At 37.2% G+C, this 16,244-nt stretch overlaps 2 protein-coding genes across 7 annotated transcripts; one reads left to right on the forward strand and one right to left on the reverse strand.

The window, feature by feature from the left end:
* The first annotated feature begins 680 nt into the window (after positions 1–680).
* LOC112570525 (dnaJ homolog subfamily C member 4-like) lies at positions 681–5,548 on the forward strand. Of its 2 annotated transcripts, none has more exons than XM_025249003.1 (8): positions 681–812; positions 1,311–1,478; positions 1,673–1,766; positions 2,349–2,557; positions 3,616–3,807; positions 3,927–4,013; positions 4,517–4,655; positions 5,160–5,548. In XM_025249003.1, exons 2-7 carry the CDS (start codon positions 1,387–1,389, stop codon positions 4,638–4,640), a joined length of 798 nt encoding a protein of 265 aa, XP_025104788.1. In that variant the 5' UTR covers positions 681–812; positions 1,311–1,386; the 3' UTR covers positions 4,641–4,655; positions 5,160–5,548. The 2 variants fall into 2 exon arrangements, with proteins under 2 accessions (XP_025104788.1, XP_025104789.1); XM_025249004.1 differs by having other exon boundaries at positions 741–887.
* A 1,004-nt stretch (positions 5,549–6,552) lies between these two features.
* LOC112570526 (protein CutA homolog) lies at positions 6,553–11,980 on the reverse strand. Of its 5 annotated transcripts, none has more exons than XM_025249009.1 (7): positions 11,868–11,980; positions 10,891–11,036; positions 10,470–10,529; positions 9,673–9,718; positions 9,232–9,281; positions 8,781–8,823; positions 6,553–8,048 (listed from the first exon to the last, which is right to left on the reverse strand). In XM_025249009.1, the coding sequence occupies exons 2-7, from the start codon at positions 11,013–11,015 to the stop codon at positions 7,983–7,985; spliced, it is 390 nt and encodes a 129-aa protein (XP_025104794.1). In that variant the 5' UTR covers positions 11,016–11,036; positions 11,868–11,980; the 3' UTR covers positions 6,553–7,982. The 5 variants fall into 5 exon arrangements, with proteins under 5 accessions (XP_025104794.1, XP_025104790.1, XP_025104793.1 ...); XM_025249005.1 differs by having other exon boundaries at positions 11,839–11,961; XM_025249008.1 differs by lacking the exon at positions 11,868–11,980 and adding an exon at positions 11,420–11,560.
* Between the last annotated feature and the right edge of the window lie 4,264 nt (positions 11,981–16,244).

Below are 16,244 nucleotides of genomic sequence, written 5' to 3' on the forward strand. Positions count from 1 at the left end.
CATATATTATACCTTTACCTCTCCTCAGTTTTAGGCTTTGAGTTATTTTGACTGTCACAATTAATTTAATGCAGCCCTTCATAGTGTTTAACAGTAGTTGAATTAGCCCCAGAGCAAGTTTCATAGCTTTTTCACAGCTTTCAAAGATTGAAGCGAAGGGTTTCTCTGAGCACGGTCGGCCAAGGTCGCTGACGTCACGCTTCCGAAGGCTTCCGAAGATTTTCCCTTCATTGGGACGTTTAGGAAAAAAAAATCAGCCTCCCGGCCTGCTCCTCGATCATCCCTGATCATCAGAACACGTACGAAACATTGCGTGGGGCCACAGACCAGAATAAAAAAAATTGATCGAAACAATTAAGAACCACTTAATGATTAGTAATCAAAAACTAGGAAAACAATTAAGGCATCTATTCATAAATTTTAAAAGAATATACAAGGTAACAATTAAAGGACGAAAAAAAAGTACACAGGTCGACAACGGTTATCAGTGACAAAATTCTTTATTTCTTTACCAAGCTCACGACGATTTTGGCCACCTGCCGTTTTTATTAACTGTCAACTGCAATAATCTTTCTTGTTTATTGTTTTTATTACCAAACTAACTAAATAAGTAAACAATTTTAATGACTACAGGCTCCGAGATGAAGGGATGACGTCACGACTTTGTGTGTAGGTAAACACAAGGAAAAAAAAAAGGTGGAATCACCATTATATAATAAAGTCCTTCACCTTAGCTGCGATCGTGCAGACTTTCGTGCGCTGCTATGTCTTAGATTGAGTGTTGTTCTCTCTTGGCTTCACTTCAACTGAAGGCAGGCTTGAAATTTAACATAAACATTCGTAACACTCACACTATGAATGGACATCGCCACCACCTCCAGTCCGTGGTCGGCATACGAGAAGATTCAATGTTTAATATTTAACCTCTCAGCATTGCTGTACTCATCGTACTTCTAACCTTTTGGATTATTTTTCTTGTCTGCTTCTCGTTTTGTTTCAGTAATTTAAGTGCTTTGAATTATGTGCGGTGTTAGATCGTTTAAATGCAAAATATAAAGATTTAATCAATACTTCAAATTAGTGTACAACATAAAAAGTATATAGTTGTTGGAAGACTTTAATTAAAATGCATTTGTGAACATTTTTAAAAGGTTTATAATTTTATACGATGACTCGAGGTTGATCACTCAGTAACCTTGCCAGGTATTTGGGTATATTTCTCTATACAAAACTAAGCTCAGACTCATTTATGAGTTTATTTCCACATACCTTTCTATGTTTTTAATAGACTATTGTTTATTTGTTTACAGTTCCAGCCATTGTGAGCCACAATGACCTGAAAGATCTGTCTTTTGATCAAATGTTGTGCACCCCGGCAACGTTAGGATGTTATGGTCCCAGCTTGCAAATGTTCCAGTTTTTTCTGGTAGTTTATTATGTCACAAGTGCAGGACATGGCTTACTGCAGTAGGAATCAGGTAAGACAACAGTGTAGCTGTACAATGGTTTGTGATGTTTTGGGCAAACATTACATTACAAGAATATCATGCATTGCAATAGTTTAAGTTATAGATAACAATTACAGGCACTGTGATGATATGTTGCTGGGAGTGTGAATACACAGGGTTTCAAAGAAGTCTTTTAATTGCATTGGTTCTTATCTCAATTTTAGATATGTATCACAGTCCCATTATGAAACAATGGGCTTGGAAAAGTCTGCATCACAAAGGGAGATTCGAGATGCATTCTTGTCACTTTCAAAAAAGGTAAATATGACCTTTACCATCACCAATAAGAACAGTGGAAAGGGAGATGAAAGGAAAGGGCTGGACATGGGGTCACCTTGAGCGGGTTTCAGCAGATCGACATCGGTGGCGGACTCTGGTTGAGGCCTTATGTGCAACCTGATGCACGAAGAGGAATAGATAGATAGACCATCACCAATAAAACATACTAATTTAATCATGTAAAACATTGAAGGAATCTTTTCATTGTGTTTGACTATTTTGTTTTTTACGTAGATGCATATAATAACATATGTCAAAGTTGTGTCATGAGTACTTTCCTATCTTGCATTTATTACATTTATTTAGTTGAAGAACTATACTTACACTAATATTGTTGTTTCTGATATCATTATTTTAATTATGCTCATGTCATTCTGTTTTTCTTCTAAAATTAATTTTGGGGGATAAAAAAGAAGAGAAGGACAAAGAAAGGAGAGCAGAAGACAGAAAGAAGGGATCTGATTACATAACTAATTTCCTGTTCTCAGTTGTAGATGTGAATTGATGAAATGTTCTGAATTCCTTTTATAGATTTGACCTTTTCTGTGCATCTTTCTTTAGCTTCATCCAGATGTAAATGCAGATCCAAAAAATCACGAAAGATTTGTCCGCCTTAATGAAGCATATGCTGTATTGAGTAAGCCTATTGAACGCAGAGAGTATGATCTTACTTTGGCTGCTCACATCTACATGGAACAGCAGAAGAGAAATGCATCCTCCTCACACGTACACGGATCATCAGCTTGGCCTGGGAGCAACTTTGACCACAGGTTATTCACACCTTTTGGTTTTACAAATGGCTGTTAAAAATAAGTTTGAAGTCTTAATTATCTAAGCAAGGATTCTAAATAGGTTACTTTGTTCTGGTATGTTATTATCTTTGGCTGTGTTATCTTTTCTGTGATTCAGCCTTAGTTGCTGGCTTGGCGTGAAATACAAATTTTCTTATCCTACCCCCTTGACCAGACCTGGGCAAAGGCCAGCCCGCGGGCCGGATCCGGCCCGCCTCCTGTCTCTGACCGGCCCGCCCGCTGGCCCGCCCGCCAGTATATACACTATATATACAGTATTGGGTAAAACTGAGTTAACTATCAGGGCTTCTGCTTACGCAAAAAATTGCGTACAGTACGCATTACCCCTTCCATTTTCGTCAATGGGGTCCCATTCAAATTTGGGCGAAGAACAGGGACCCCTTAAAAATCTGAAGAAGGGGTCCCTGGGACCCCAAAGAATTTAGCCTTAGCAGAAGCCCTGACTATATTAGTCCGGCCCTCTAAAACCATCCCAATGAAAATTAATTGCCCACCCCTGCCCTTGACTATGCTGTTGCTTGCCATCTGTTGTGTGATAAATCTGCCCAGATTTTTATAGCTGGAGTCACAATTATTTTGAGACAGATCACTGGGGCAATAAGTGGTGTTGAATTGTGGTTCCTGTTGCTATATAGCATAGCATAAATGAAATCAGGTTTTTATGGCTTTTGGGAAAGGTAGTAACTGGAATGACTTTCTTACTTCAATAGTCTTCAATAGTAAGGCATGGGTTAGTCATTTTGATATTGTACAGAGACCAATTAACACTTAATTATGGATATCTTGCCACACTTTATAAGCTACAGAATTAGTGTTAAAGTGCTGTGTTGAACATGCAGTTTCCAAAGTGAAATGTGATAGTAGCATAAATGCTGGCTTACTACACGTTAAAGTACAGGTGAGCCTGCATCAGGGTTTAGGAGAATAATGCTTCATCTGAAGTAGTAATTGAAAGAACATAATTCTTTTGTAGATTTTGACTTAAAGTTTGTACTTATTACTTGAATGTCTGACAGTGAAAATGTAGAGCAGCAGAGGTTTTGGGATGAAACAATTTGGACCATGCGCAACCAAGCACGAGACAAGGAATTTGAGAACAAACCATATTATGGTTTTGGCACAATAACACGTCTTCCTAACAGCTACATACTCATAGGATGTTTCCTACTCATGGTCACTGGAATCTTCATCCATTATTTTGCCATCAGGTTAGAATATTATTGACTTTTTAATTTTTTTTAATAGCACAAGCATTTATATGGCCAAAATGTAGAATTGTATATACTATTATGTGGTATTTATGTCTATTTGTGTTTGTTGTAAACAGGAAATCTCGAGAGGCTCACAAAGCAGTGCTGGATGAAAAAGACAAAAAGTACTATTCTCATTTAGCCAAGGCCAGAACACTTGCTCGGTATGTTGTTAGTTTTATAGTTAATTGCAGTAGTTTCTAATAGAAATATTGTTTTGTTGGGAGTCTTTCCTTTAATTATACAATACGTGGAGAAAAACAAGAAGAAAAATTATGTCTTCCTTGTAATGAAAAGGAAGTACATTTTTGTTTATAAATGCCATGTATTTATATTGGTGGTTCCACTATTTTTGCTTTGAGTGTGTCATGACAAGCTCATGATTTTGTTTTTATTTCTTATTCTTGAGTGCATTTTCTGTGTAAAAACATTTCTTGTAACACAACTGTCCACTTTTGAAAACTGGTGAGCTTTACACCTGCCACTATGTGGTCATCTTGATGTTTTGTGTTGCAGGCACATTCCAGATTGCAGTTTTCTCAAATTGCTTTCATGCCTTGCTAGTTTATTATTCACACTTTCTAAAATATTTTGCACACATATTTCATATCATTACTGTAAATCATTACTGTGTAATATTAATATTTAATGGGCCTATAATGTGCAGTTCTCATGGCAACCATCTACAGTTACAAATCCTTAGGTCCAAAGTGAACAAGACACCACTAGAAGTTGAAGGTACTTTTCCAGATACTGTGAAGGATGCTTTTGTTGTTGATAAAAAGAAGTGAGAAATAAATATTCAGGTAAGAACTGCTTATAACATCAAATGTTATCCAATTACAGCTTTTTTTCTTAATGTGAAAACTGTATAATTGTGGTAGATTTTGGGATAAAGGCCAGTTGAAAGCCGGTTGGGTTGCAGCGCCTACCACTAGTGCTGATTAATGTGTAAGCTCGTGTTGTCCAAAGGGGCAAGGGGAGGCAACAGGGAGAGGGAGGGGACTGCACCCACCAGGCAGCCTCCCCTCCAACAGCACAGTCATTGCTATCCTCCAATCTGGCCGGGCACCCAAACAGCCTTCAACTGGCATTTAAACACCCTCTCCCACGTAAAAGTTAAAAAAAAAAATCCAAAACAAAGAAAAAACAAAAACTAGAAAGACAAAAATAAAGCTGGGCAGAATAACTGCTAAGAATGAGATATAAGTACCAATGTGTGTGTATGTATATATGTGCAAACTAGTAATAACATCTCTTTACACCTATATAAAAAAGTGTATTGTGTATCTTTTTCTTCCCTTGTGCAGGTTATGGTATAAAATGAGTCAACAGGACTGACATCTGCACAATTCACCAGCAGATATTCTAAAAATACTCCAGTTTTTATTTTTCTTGTCAACATGATGTAAATTATTGCTTTAACTCTTTAAGCCACCGTGGTTGTGTGCATCAGTTTCTGCATTTATATTGAATGCTGCATGAGGTGACTTTAACTTATGTTAAGTTTCACTTTTTATCAGTCATTCAATGAAAATCAGAAATGGGATAGAAGATACAGAGGATTTGCTTTTGTTGATAAAAGTACTTTTTCTGTTTTTAAGAGACTGGCATAAGTATGCTGCCATTTGTAAATATGTAAGTTTCAATGAAAAAATGGCTGATGGTGGGGAAGAATAAAACACTGCATTGATACATATGAGTTTTTTGGGGTGTTTAGTGTGTTGAAAGATAAATATACATTTTTAAAATCAAGTTATAGTAAAAATCAAAGATGTCTAGAAGAACAGGGAAAATTTAAACTCCACACATTTAATTAAATACTTATCATATCAGCACTGTCCATCTGTCATGGTCATCCTAACATTATATGCAGGTGGTCTCCAGGTTATGAAGGAGTTACGTTTCCAAGACCATCTTCCTCAGTTTTGTGCAACTATTATATCCAATGCATGCATACATGTACAATTTCTCTTTATTATTAGTCATTTATTTTTTCTATGCACAGAAAATACTTCAGAAACACTTCTTAAATACAGATAAATAGTGAAACAAATTCCTAGATTTGTTATTGCAAACTATTTGCCTGCAACTTGGACTTCTGGATTAACAGGCCTTGTGGCAGTTTGTTCCTAAGTATGGATGTCTGCAACTCAGATAGTGTTAACCAGGCACTGCCTGTACTGCACTTGCTTAGGATTATATTACAATCAATCCACCATTTTTTTTAATGTTTAGTGCTATTTCACAAAAGTGGAGTAATTCCAGTTTTTCAGAAAGATGTGTTTTATGAATCTGTTGTCGCTGTTTGAATAAAATAATCCAGTTTGTAGCAAAAAAGATGGCAGCAACACAAATGGGATTAGATGGAACTTGCTCAAAACCCACCAAGTTAAGCCTTGGAACTACAGGATAACAGCTTGATTGTACAAGGTGATAAAATATATTGAAAGAACACCACCTCTTTTCTGTAGTTGTGCTGATTTTCCCATCTATTCAGTTATATTTTTTAAGTGTTGAGCTAAGTCTGCATAATTTTAACTAAAATGATGCAAAACTTCTGTTGGACCATTTTGTTTCAAAGGATTATCCTTCTAGTAAACCCAAGGACCTCGGATCCTGTAAGAGTTATTTTACCTTTCTTAGGATTGTGTTAATCTGAATTTGTAACACATTTACTAACTGAAAAATTGGAACGAAAGATGGTTGACATGAAAAGTTTAATTGACCGGTGAAGACTTCCAAACATCTTGCCAACAGGAATTTATGTGCAAGTAGATGAATGGCAAGTGCATAAAAAAACATTTGCAAAAGGCATGATCTGACTCTAACCATTAAAAAGTGATAGATTGCAAAAATGCTGTACATCAATAACAAGAGATAATTCTTTTTAAAAAAAATATATATATTGTGTAAATAAAATAATTCAGTTTGCAGCAAAACAACAGCAGCTGTTGGCAGCAACAGGAATTGGGGTTAGATGAACTTAGTCAAACCCTAAAATTAAGCCTTTTGACTACAGGATATATTAGCAGCTTGATTTTATATTAAATGATTGAGCCATTAATATGAGTGGAGAAAGACAAAATATTATCAACACCCTAATTCTTATCAGGATTTTTATGATGAAAGTATACCTAATAGGGGCACAGTGAGAGACAGAGTACACTCAAGTGGTCCAGGCTGGTTTTTTTTTTTTTTTTTTTTTCTAAAATGCCTAAGACTTATGACCAGAAAATCAGGTGCTGCCATTACTGAAGTACCGTACTGCTTCATGTATTACACTGACCATCTGAAAACTGCTTTGGACAGTTTGCAAACAGACTATAGACTATACAACATAGTATATGCATTCTTGCTTACAGTTTTAGCTCATGTTTATCTGCAGTGCTAGGTGTTTTGCCTTACAAAAAGAATACAGTGATTGAATGTGACTTTTCTAAGAGCAAAGATTTCTTAAAAACTGTATGACTCCTTATTGAAAAATGTTGACAGGTTCTATTGAAAATGTTACATTTCAATACTTTCAAGCAACACAAACAATTGGACAGAAGGTGTCTTAAAATATATTGGACAGTAATATCCAAAGAATTATTTCATAAAGTCTATTATTCAATGAATTTTAGTGGCACACTTGTTACACATTAAGCTCGAAAATAAATGCTAAAACGGAACTTAATTTAGACCACATTGGAGTTTAATTGTTGAAAAATGACCACTGTAGGGAAAACTGGGCCTGGATCACAACTAGTTGTCATGTGACCTTTGGCCACACTACGATGTTATAGTGGTCAGAAATAGCCTGGGTCCAGTGGGTTAAACTAATATTAACTTTAATCTGCATGATTGTTTCACTAAATAAAGACATATAATGATTAAACCTAAATAACATCCTCGTTGAACTTTAACAGACTTAAAAATATTCTGGCTTAACAAGTTCAGAAAAGAACTGACTCTGGTGGCAGACTTGCTTTTAATGAAGATTGAAATGCAATGCATACAAGGTAAAATCTATAATTATAACAATGTCAATCTTGTGGATTGTTTACTCCATCTGTTACCATGATCATGTTCAAAAGTCAAAAGCATCAGTCATTAAAAAACCTGAATTCCCCAAATCCCTCAGCTTATTCTCATTTTTGCCCAGCCATGGTAACATCTGAAATCCATTTGAGATATGGTGGATTTCCATTATCAATCTGCAATGTAAAGAAATAGAGATCAAATGTGACAGCAGTTCATTTTTTTAAGGATGCCTTCATCAGTAGACTCAGCAAAGAAAACATTAAAACCTCTCTCCTACACATATATGCCAGATTAAAGAAATCATCTGCCTTTTTGCCTATTTATCCAGCAGCATGTTCTATGATATCTGAAATCCACAAAAATAATAGTAACTTCAATGATGTAGTGTTATGAAAATATTACTTTGTAACACACTAGATTGTTACTAATATGATACATTGTTTTACTGACAATTAGGTTTCACTTCAGAGTTTATAATCATTAATGTGAGCATGCAATGCACATCTGATGCCATGAGAGTGAAGGTGGTCACTACTATACTTGTGATTTAGTCTTGTTGTAGTATTGTTGCAGTTTCTGTAACAGCTTTTGTTTTTATATGAGTGGGTTGTTAGCCCAAAGCAAAACCCCCAACCTGGAGGGCTAGGGTGCAACATTTTAGTGTGGCCTCTCCCTGACAGACCTGTTCGGCTTGGTAAGACCTGCCAGGAGCACAAGGCTTCCACCGACATAGCTCTGTGGATCGACAAGGCGCGCAAGCCGCACACACCACCACACCACCATCACACCACTACAAGGTAAGTTGCACCAACTGGTGGTGGTTTTTCTATATAGGCATCTCACAATTTATTATTATCATATGAAATGCTTACTGACAACAATAACAAAGTTCTTTTAGTACTAACCTTGGCAGAAATAACTTCTGCAACAGAGTATGGATGATTTTTTCTGAAAAAAAAAAAACCACATCATGACATTAACAAATTTCATATTTTTTATCACTGAAACTATGTGGGTATGTTGATAATTGACTGTTTCTCCAGTTAGAAGACTAAATAAATGCCTAAAGTATTTTTACTCCAATACATATATGTAAATCATGTAACAACAACCATTTAACAAATGAGCCCATAAAATCAAATAAAAACAGGTACCAGAGTTGTAGGGGAGGACAATATGGAGTGTAGAATAAAATAACATAGCTTCTGTTTAGTATGTGTGATGAAATAAACATTTCATCAGTGTTGGATGTTTCAATTTCGTAGCACTGTATCTACCAAAAAGAAAATTACCTAAATGTTCAAAAACAGACATGCAGGTAACAGTTAAAATTGCCTGATGTATATGCCAACTAACCTCACAAAGTCAGACACGGCGTCTACTTTAGATGTCATTGTCTTTAGCATCTGTTGAAAAGAAAAATATTCATAAATTTATTGATATGTACAAATTTAGCACAATGTTTTTTTTATGTATAGGAAAAATAAATTCTAAACAGGTTTAAGGTATTTTTGATATAAGATTTTAACATAACCATGTTTAATTTAATTCATCTGTTATTTTTCTTTTAACAGTCACCAAATATTTCCACTGTGCAATTTTACTGATCCTTTAGTTATCTTCCTCCTTTAAAAAAGGACCACAACAGTATGTGTAACACTTAGGACAGAATTTTCTTAACATATATCAGGAATATATGATGTGTAGCTGATTTTGAACACCATGAACTGTTGATGTTTTTATTGACTGAACAATAAAGTGAATGCAGAAATTACAGAATGACAATCAACACTGTACCAGTAGAAGCTCTGAATCTTCTTCAATCTTTCCTTCCCATTCATACCTGCAAAATATTATTTCACTGCTTGAGAAATCTTTTGAAGCCATAAACCATAGACAACAGCACATTTTGTGGGTTAAATATTTAACACATGCAAAATGTCTTTCTCAGGATTGTAGTTTCTTCTTATTTCCATTAACATCTACAAGTTATATAATGACTTAAAATCACTGTTGGGATTCAAAGTGTGTTCAACCATTTTTTAGATTTGATCTGGCTATGGAACATGGATTTAAACAAAATATTCTTTTACATATCTTTAATCAAATACAGAAGGGGTTTGCAGAAAACTAAGTGTGCTCATTCTAGCAGACAACACAGTTATGAATAATAGTATCATTTTTCCTGTAATGCTGTTCCTTTTTCACACCCTTCCTTTTGCAATATCATGTTACTCTCAGCTCTTGTTCTTGTTATCTGGTTCCTCTTTGTGTTTTTTGTGTTTGATTTTATTCTTTGTTAAGTACAGTTGTTTATTCTTTTATAGCTCATATGTTATTTTTTCCTCTCCCTCGTATGCTGTCCATGTTTTGTTCTTATTCTTAAGTGCTAAGAGCATACTCCTTAGAAGTGCAAGTATGCGCTTTACAAATTTTGCATTTATAATTATTACTTACTTTCTGTATGCAACAGAATCATACATTTAACTCATAACTAGCTTGCTGGAGTGAAAAATACTCAATGCTTAAATTTCTAAACTTCAGATTTAAAAAAAAAATTGATTAAACAAGGGTTGAGGTGTATAGGAACATACACTGATGTGATTCCTGGAATGATGTTGACACAAGCAACAAGTTTCTGACTGACCAGACCACTGCAAAAAAACAAAACAAAAAATTGAACTTTAAATGACATTACATAAATGATTACATGTGTTCCCTTGACATGCCATGTCCTTGACACAGTGTACCCCTTGTGCTCAGCGCTGCTTTGTAGAATTTCAAAGAAAAAAATAAATAGTGGAAACAGGACTTTACAATACAGTAATAATATATTGTGCATAAGGCTAACAGTAGTGATAAGGTATACTTTATAAATTTCAAAACGGGAAGAGAGCACTTGCACATTATATTTCAATGCCAAAGAGAAATGTAGTTGTGAAATGGTGAGGACTATTCCCATAGTAGAAAATAATATCATTATTAAGAATGTGTTATTTTATGACATATGCTTACTGTGCAATTTTCTTTGCCACCTCCATGTTCGGCACCGTAACGAATGCCATTGAGGCACTGCCTGTAATGTAGGGCTCAGCCATTGTTGTGAATGCTCGCCTAAAGAAGCTGAACAACACTGGCATGAAATACAGGCTCACTCCAACCTATTTCAAATAAACAATAATAATGATACACACAACAATATGAGAACTTTGTTAGAGGTAGATTGAATCACTTATTTTCACATTCACATCTTAATGCTTCACATTTAGATAATCCTATGTATTTGTTATTTTATCAGATCAAGTTGCATGACATCACACTGCCATGGCCTAGAACGATGCCTGGTGCATGTAAAAGTCTCTCAAATGTTGGCGAAAAATATTTGTGTACTTACATTCTAGTACTGGATTGTTCAGACATTTGTATTTATTTTTCAGTTCATAAAAACATATGTAAACAATTTTATATGTGAAATCTACTGCTATCATGAAAGTTGTCACCTGCATTAGATGAGTGAAAATGAGTCTACTACTCCTCAACCGACCTTTTTTGGTAGACCTCGAATTTAACAAACTAAGTCCGTTTGGCCGTCCGGTATATAATAGTACACAGGTAATTTTTGTAAACCCGATTGACTAGAATTCGTAGAAATCGACTTAGAAGTTGAGTAGATCGGCACCGAGTACTTATGACATTAAAAAAAAAAAAACTGCGATAAGTGGTTTACAAAAAGCAATTATCTCCACAACAGTGTTATAAAAATTAGATCAATATCAGATACAATAATTTAGTTGCGCTGTTGTCTATTGCCATCGACAAAATCAAATACAAGCTTGGTACTAAGAGTTCGTTGATGGCACAAAAATATGATCTTCACCATCATATGGAAGACGTGAGTAAGTGAGAAGGAGGGCGAACGCGAGAGAAAAATACTAAGTGGTTTTTTTCTGTGGTAGCACTTACAAAAAGAAAAAATATTAGAGGAAAAATACCCCGAACACGACCGTCGTACACAAGAACCATCAACCTGGTCTTTGAAGTTCTCTCCCTTATTGTTTTGTTTTGTTAGCGATGATGTGATTGGACAGATTCCTCCAATGGTTCGTGATTTTATGATTTCACCTCAAATCTTACGAGTTTCTCCCTTGGACCGCAGAACCCATGGCAACGTGACAGGAGAAAAAGAAGTTACGACGCCCCGATTTGTGAGTTCTTTCTTGTGCGTCTACTTCATATGTTTTATTTGACACATGATCAAGTGACTTAACTGTGTCTTTAAAGTGTGCGCACAAGAAATGATAGTTTCGCATGTTATGTTGCCTGTCGAATGTTTAAACTACGTGGCACGTGATGCAGAACTTCGACATCAAAGAGCCACTCGTTCAAATCATCTAAGCGCTGGGCAACAAAGTGAATGGAGCCTTGCTTTCAGTAATTACTTCAGAAAAACTGCAAAGACGTAGAATCTCGCTGTACACAATAGCGTTTCAAACATAAAAAATTACAAAGGAGTGAATAAAGTTTTGAACACAATACTTCTGAAACAAATGCTGTGTCCGGTAACCACTACACTATGGAGTCTTGACACAAGATAATCGAAGCTAATCTTCTTAACATGTATTTTACGGCAATCTCTGGTGCTGTCCCAGTTGTTTTGGGCCTTAGGTATCTTACCTGCTACCATTATCTGTAGGCGCTACATGGCAATTTTTTTTTAAAGGTTGCTCAATTCAGCGCCATACGAATTTTTCATGGTTCATTTTCGCTCATTGTGGTGTGTCAAAGTCATTGATATAACACTTTCGAAGTTGCTCCCTTCTCTGAGGTGTTTAGGAGCGGAGACGGAGGAATCAGCAACACTGCACGACATTCTATCGAGAACTGTCCTTCAAAGTACTTTGGAAAGATGTCGACCACGATGTGATCAGAGGAGGAACTGGTTTACAAACGTGAAGGAGTAAACTATTCATCCCGTGCAGGACCTTCTCATCATCCTCAAGACAGACCTAAGTGGCTTGCCTTGTCAGCTGCCGGGTCTTTACGAGCTGCCCTCGACGACCAGTTCCGACGGACCAATATAGGTGGTACCAGTCAAAGGACGATTGAATGAATGTCAACTATATTCATTCATTGAGGAAAAAAAAATCAGTATACACAATTAGAGTCTAGCGACCATTTTAGCGCCTCGACCTAGACGTCTTGTGGACTTTCAGTTGCTTTCGGCTCCTTAGCAGAAGACTTAACGGAGTTAGAAAGCTAACGATCTTGTTACTTTTTTAATCGGCCCCACTTTTAGCATTGTAACAAACGATTCCATAAGACTCAGTATTGACTTTCGCTGCAGGATCCAAGCACACACTGTAAGCTTGAGTGTGTATTGTATATTAGCGTGTGTGTGTGGGTTTTTTTTTCGGTGTGTGGTGGAGGGGGGTGGTGTGTCTGTGTCGCTGCGTGCGTATGTCTGCGTACGTCAGTGGATGAGGGAGACGCGCGAGTGAGCAAGGGATTGACGGAGACGCGAAGTATCTGCCATGACATAGGGAGAAGTTGTGGTTTAGGTCAAAAAGTGTACACTTATCTTGAGAGCGACCGAACGATTAAGGTTGTGACACTTCTCTTCTGATGAAGGACAAGTGCTTCACAATTTGAGTATTTAAGTATCATTTAATCAGAGGACTCGGACACTGCGTGCACATTTTTGTGTGCGAGAGAGAGAGAGAGAGAAAGAAAACATGACAGAGAAGAGGGTGCATAAATCGTATTATTTTCCCAGTATATAATGAAAACCAGACCAAGAGACACCAGAGAGCCTGAGACGAACAAACCAACTCAACATATCTAACATCTAAGTAGGTCTGCTTGGAATCCACAATGGCATACTCTTGAACAGCTCGACGCCAGCACAGAGAGATTATCCGATATCACATCTGATGATACAGCGATGTCCTTTCATTTTCATCTCTTTGTCACCACATCACTGTAAATTGCTACATTCCTGGCGCCGTGAAAAAGTTAATGGAGTCAAGCATGCACGCGACTTCAAACTCACGTTCCTTTTTTTTTTTTTCACTCACACTCAATGCTTTGGTTTTGTTTTTCAAGATACTTATCTCAAGGGCTTTTTAAAAACATTTCCTCCGTGTTGGCGATGTTCCTTTTTTTTTTCCATCTGACTCATTGTCGGTCAATACAGACATACGTGCAAAAAGGCATCGTATTGTCCCCTCTTGTTGATAAAATGAATTACGGCTTTTTTGATTTCTTCCTTCCTGTATAGGCAGTGAGAACATCTATGAATGAAAGGTCGAGTAGGTCTGTTCGGCTGGAATTACTACTAAGGCTGCATGTCCGCAACTGTTGACTCACCATTAACTTACAAGACCGTGAACAAACCGAGGGTTACGCCGGGGGTTAATTTACCACGAGTTTTTTTCTACAGATCCGTTCTGTGATTGGCTGGCTTATTTTAGTCAGGCATCTCTTCCTCGTTCTACAACTTCCTTGTCAAAGTGAAGTGACCTCTACGGCCTGCTTGTGTTTACTACAGATGATGACCTCCAGAGGTCAGTTCTCTGCAGGCAATTGACTGTTGAGTTGACGCATGAACGAGGAGGGAACTTGAAAAGGAAGGATCTTTGAACTGTTTTGTGTTTGACGGATCAGGTATCGGACATGTAACACTCTGTTGTCCGTCAAGCATGTTCAGGACATCTTGGACTGTCTTTAAAACGACTACAATACTTTGAAAGAAAAGAAGGGATCAAGCGGCCAATCGAAAGAATCAAAGAACAAGTGAATGAAAAACAAAAAAAGTGAAAATAAAGGAAAAAGCAAATGGGAGTAGCTTGACGAGAGAAGGAGATGGGCGTTACACGGTAGATGATCGAGTATAAGACTGAGCATGGAGCTCAAGCAAATGTGTGACTGTAAAAATTAGAGAAAGATCTTTAATACTGAGGTATGGAAACATGGCGCCGTCTGAAATACAACAATTTTACCGAAAGTTCACTCGCCTCTGTAGTTTCTTGTGACGAAATACTTGGGTAAAGGTTTGTTCTGCTTGAATCACAGCCATGATGTGTAACAACAGAGAATATTCTTCACGTTGACATTCTGTGTTATAACGTTTTTTTCTCTCTTTTTTCTCCCTTGACTTCCACAGTTTTATCATTAACCAAAAAAAAAAAAAATCTCGAACATTTAAGATTGAAAAAAAAGGTAACGCGAGGTCGAGCTTTCTATCTTGCAGGATGATGAACCCCTGACATAGGAGATGCTGTGATGTCGTGTATCGACCGACATTCGATGATAGCGTTGTTGTCCTGCTTTGCTCGTCAGACCGCCCTTGGGCCTCCTTGCTATAGTGGATGTGGCGGATTAATCTTCCCTCTTTCCTTACCAAAGGTAACCAACGATAGACTGATGACTGGGGAAGGGAGGGGAAGAGAAGGACTGAAGGAGGGTCAGTCAATTTTTAAATTTGATCAAAAGAAACGCACGCTAGTAGAGGGACTGGGAAGGTAAACATAAGAGCAACTGCTTTGTCGTTGCAGTTGCATTTATTGTTCAAACGAGCGAAATACTTTTGGGTCATTCACTCAGTCTGCCTTTCTATATTTGTCTGTGTGTGCATCGAAGGATGTCGGTTCAGGTACGGACGTGTATAGGTAGATTGCTGTCTGCCGAGACCAACGCTTAGTCTCTTGTGAAGTTTTCCGCTGTTAGTCTCGGCGAGCCTAAACAATGAATGTAACTAAACCGGAAGCTTTGTACACACCTGCCTCGTTTCAGTAGTTAACTGGAAAAAAATCGTCTGCCAGCTGTCCAGTAATACAAGTTCGTGGTTCAGGGGGATTAAAAGTCGCGGTTCACAGGCCTTATGACAGTTTATTTGGCAACGATTGTTCTATGCTGACATTTATTGGCTCGGTCTCTGTGCTGATGACAGCCAAGAGTGAGACATGATCTCGAGAGGTCTCGGCATCTCTCGGTGTCCAGATAACCAGGTGAGGCTCGTGCACTGCAGTATTCGCGTCCTTGCGTTACACCTGTCAGACACTTTCGTTACATTTCTTGTCACCACGGACTTTTACAGACAAAGGTCAAGAAGCTTTCCTTCAAGAAAGTATTATCAGAAAGACCTTCGATCCGGACTGGGGAATATTTTTTGCGTGGGATGTTTGTAAGGGATACTTCAATAGCTGTTTTCTTTCGGGATTACTTTCTATGTCTGCTTCTTACCAGACAACCAGCTACTGAATAAACGTAATACATAAAAGAAAGAATAAAAAAGTGACTGGGGGAAGAGAACAAGTTTAGAGCCAATCAAATAATTGCAAGAGCCTGCACGGCCGTTGGCAGGTCACAGT

The sequence above is a fragment of the Pomacea canaliculata genome, linkage group LG8, assembly GCF_003073045.1.
Source record: "Pomacea canaliculata isolate SZHN2017 linkage group LG8, ASM307304v1, whole genome shotgun sequence".
Lineage (NCBI taxonomy): Eukaryota > Metazoa > Mollusca > Gastropoda > Architaenioglossa > Ampullariidae > Pomacea > Pomacea canaliculata.

Coding starts and splice junctions, on each gene's coding strand:
- LOC112570526 (XM_025249005.1), bottom strand. CDS start 11,898: ATGGTTCTTGTGTACGACGGTCGTGTTCGGGGTATTTTTCCTCTAATA. Junction 9,719..10,469: donor ATTCCAGGAATCACATCAGT/GTATGTTCCTAT, acceptor AATATTTTGCAG/GTATGAATGGGAAGGAAAGA. Junction 8,824..9,231: donor GCCGTGTCTGACTTTGTGAG/GTTAGTTGGCAT, acceptor TTTTTTTTTCAG/AAAAAATCATCCATACTCTG.
- LOC112570525 (XM_025249003.1), top strand. CDS start 1,387: ATGTTATGGTCCCAGCTTGCAAATGTTCCAGTTTTTTCTGGTAGTTTA. Junction 3,808..3,926: donor ATCCATTATTTTGCCATCAG/GTTAGAATATTA, acceptor TGTTGTAAACAG/GAAATCTCGAGAGGCTCACA. Junction 4,014..4,516: donor AAGGCCAGAACACTTGCTCG/GTATGTTGTTAG, acceptor TATAATGTGCAG/TTCTCATGGCAACCATCTAC.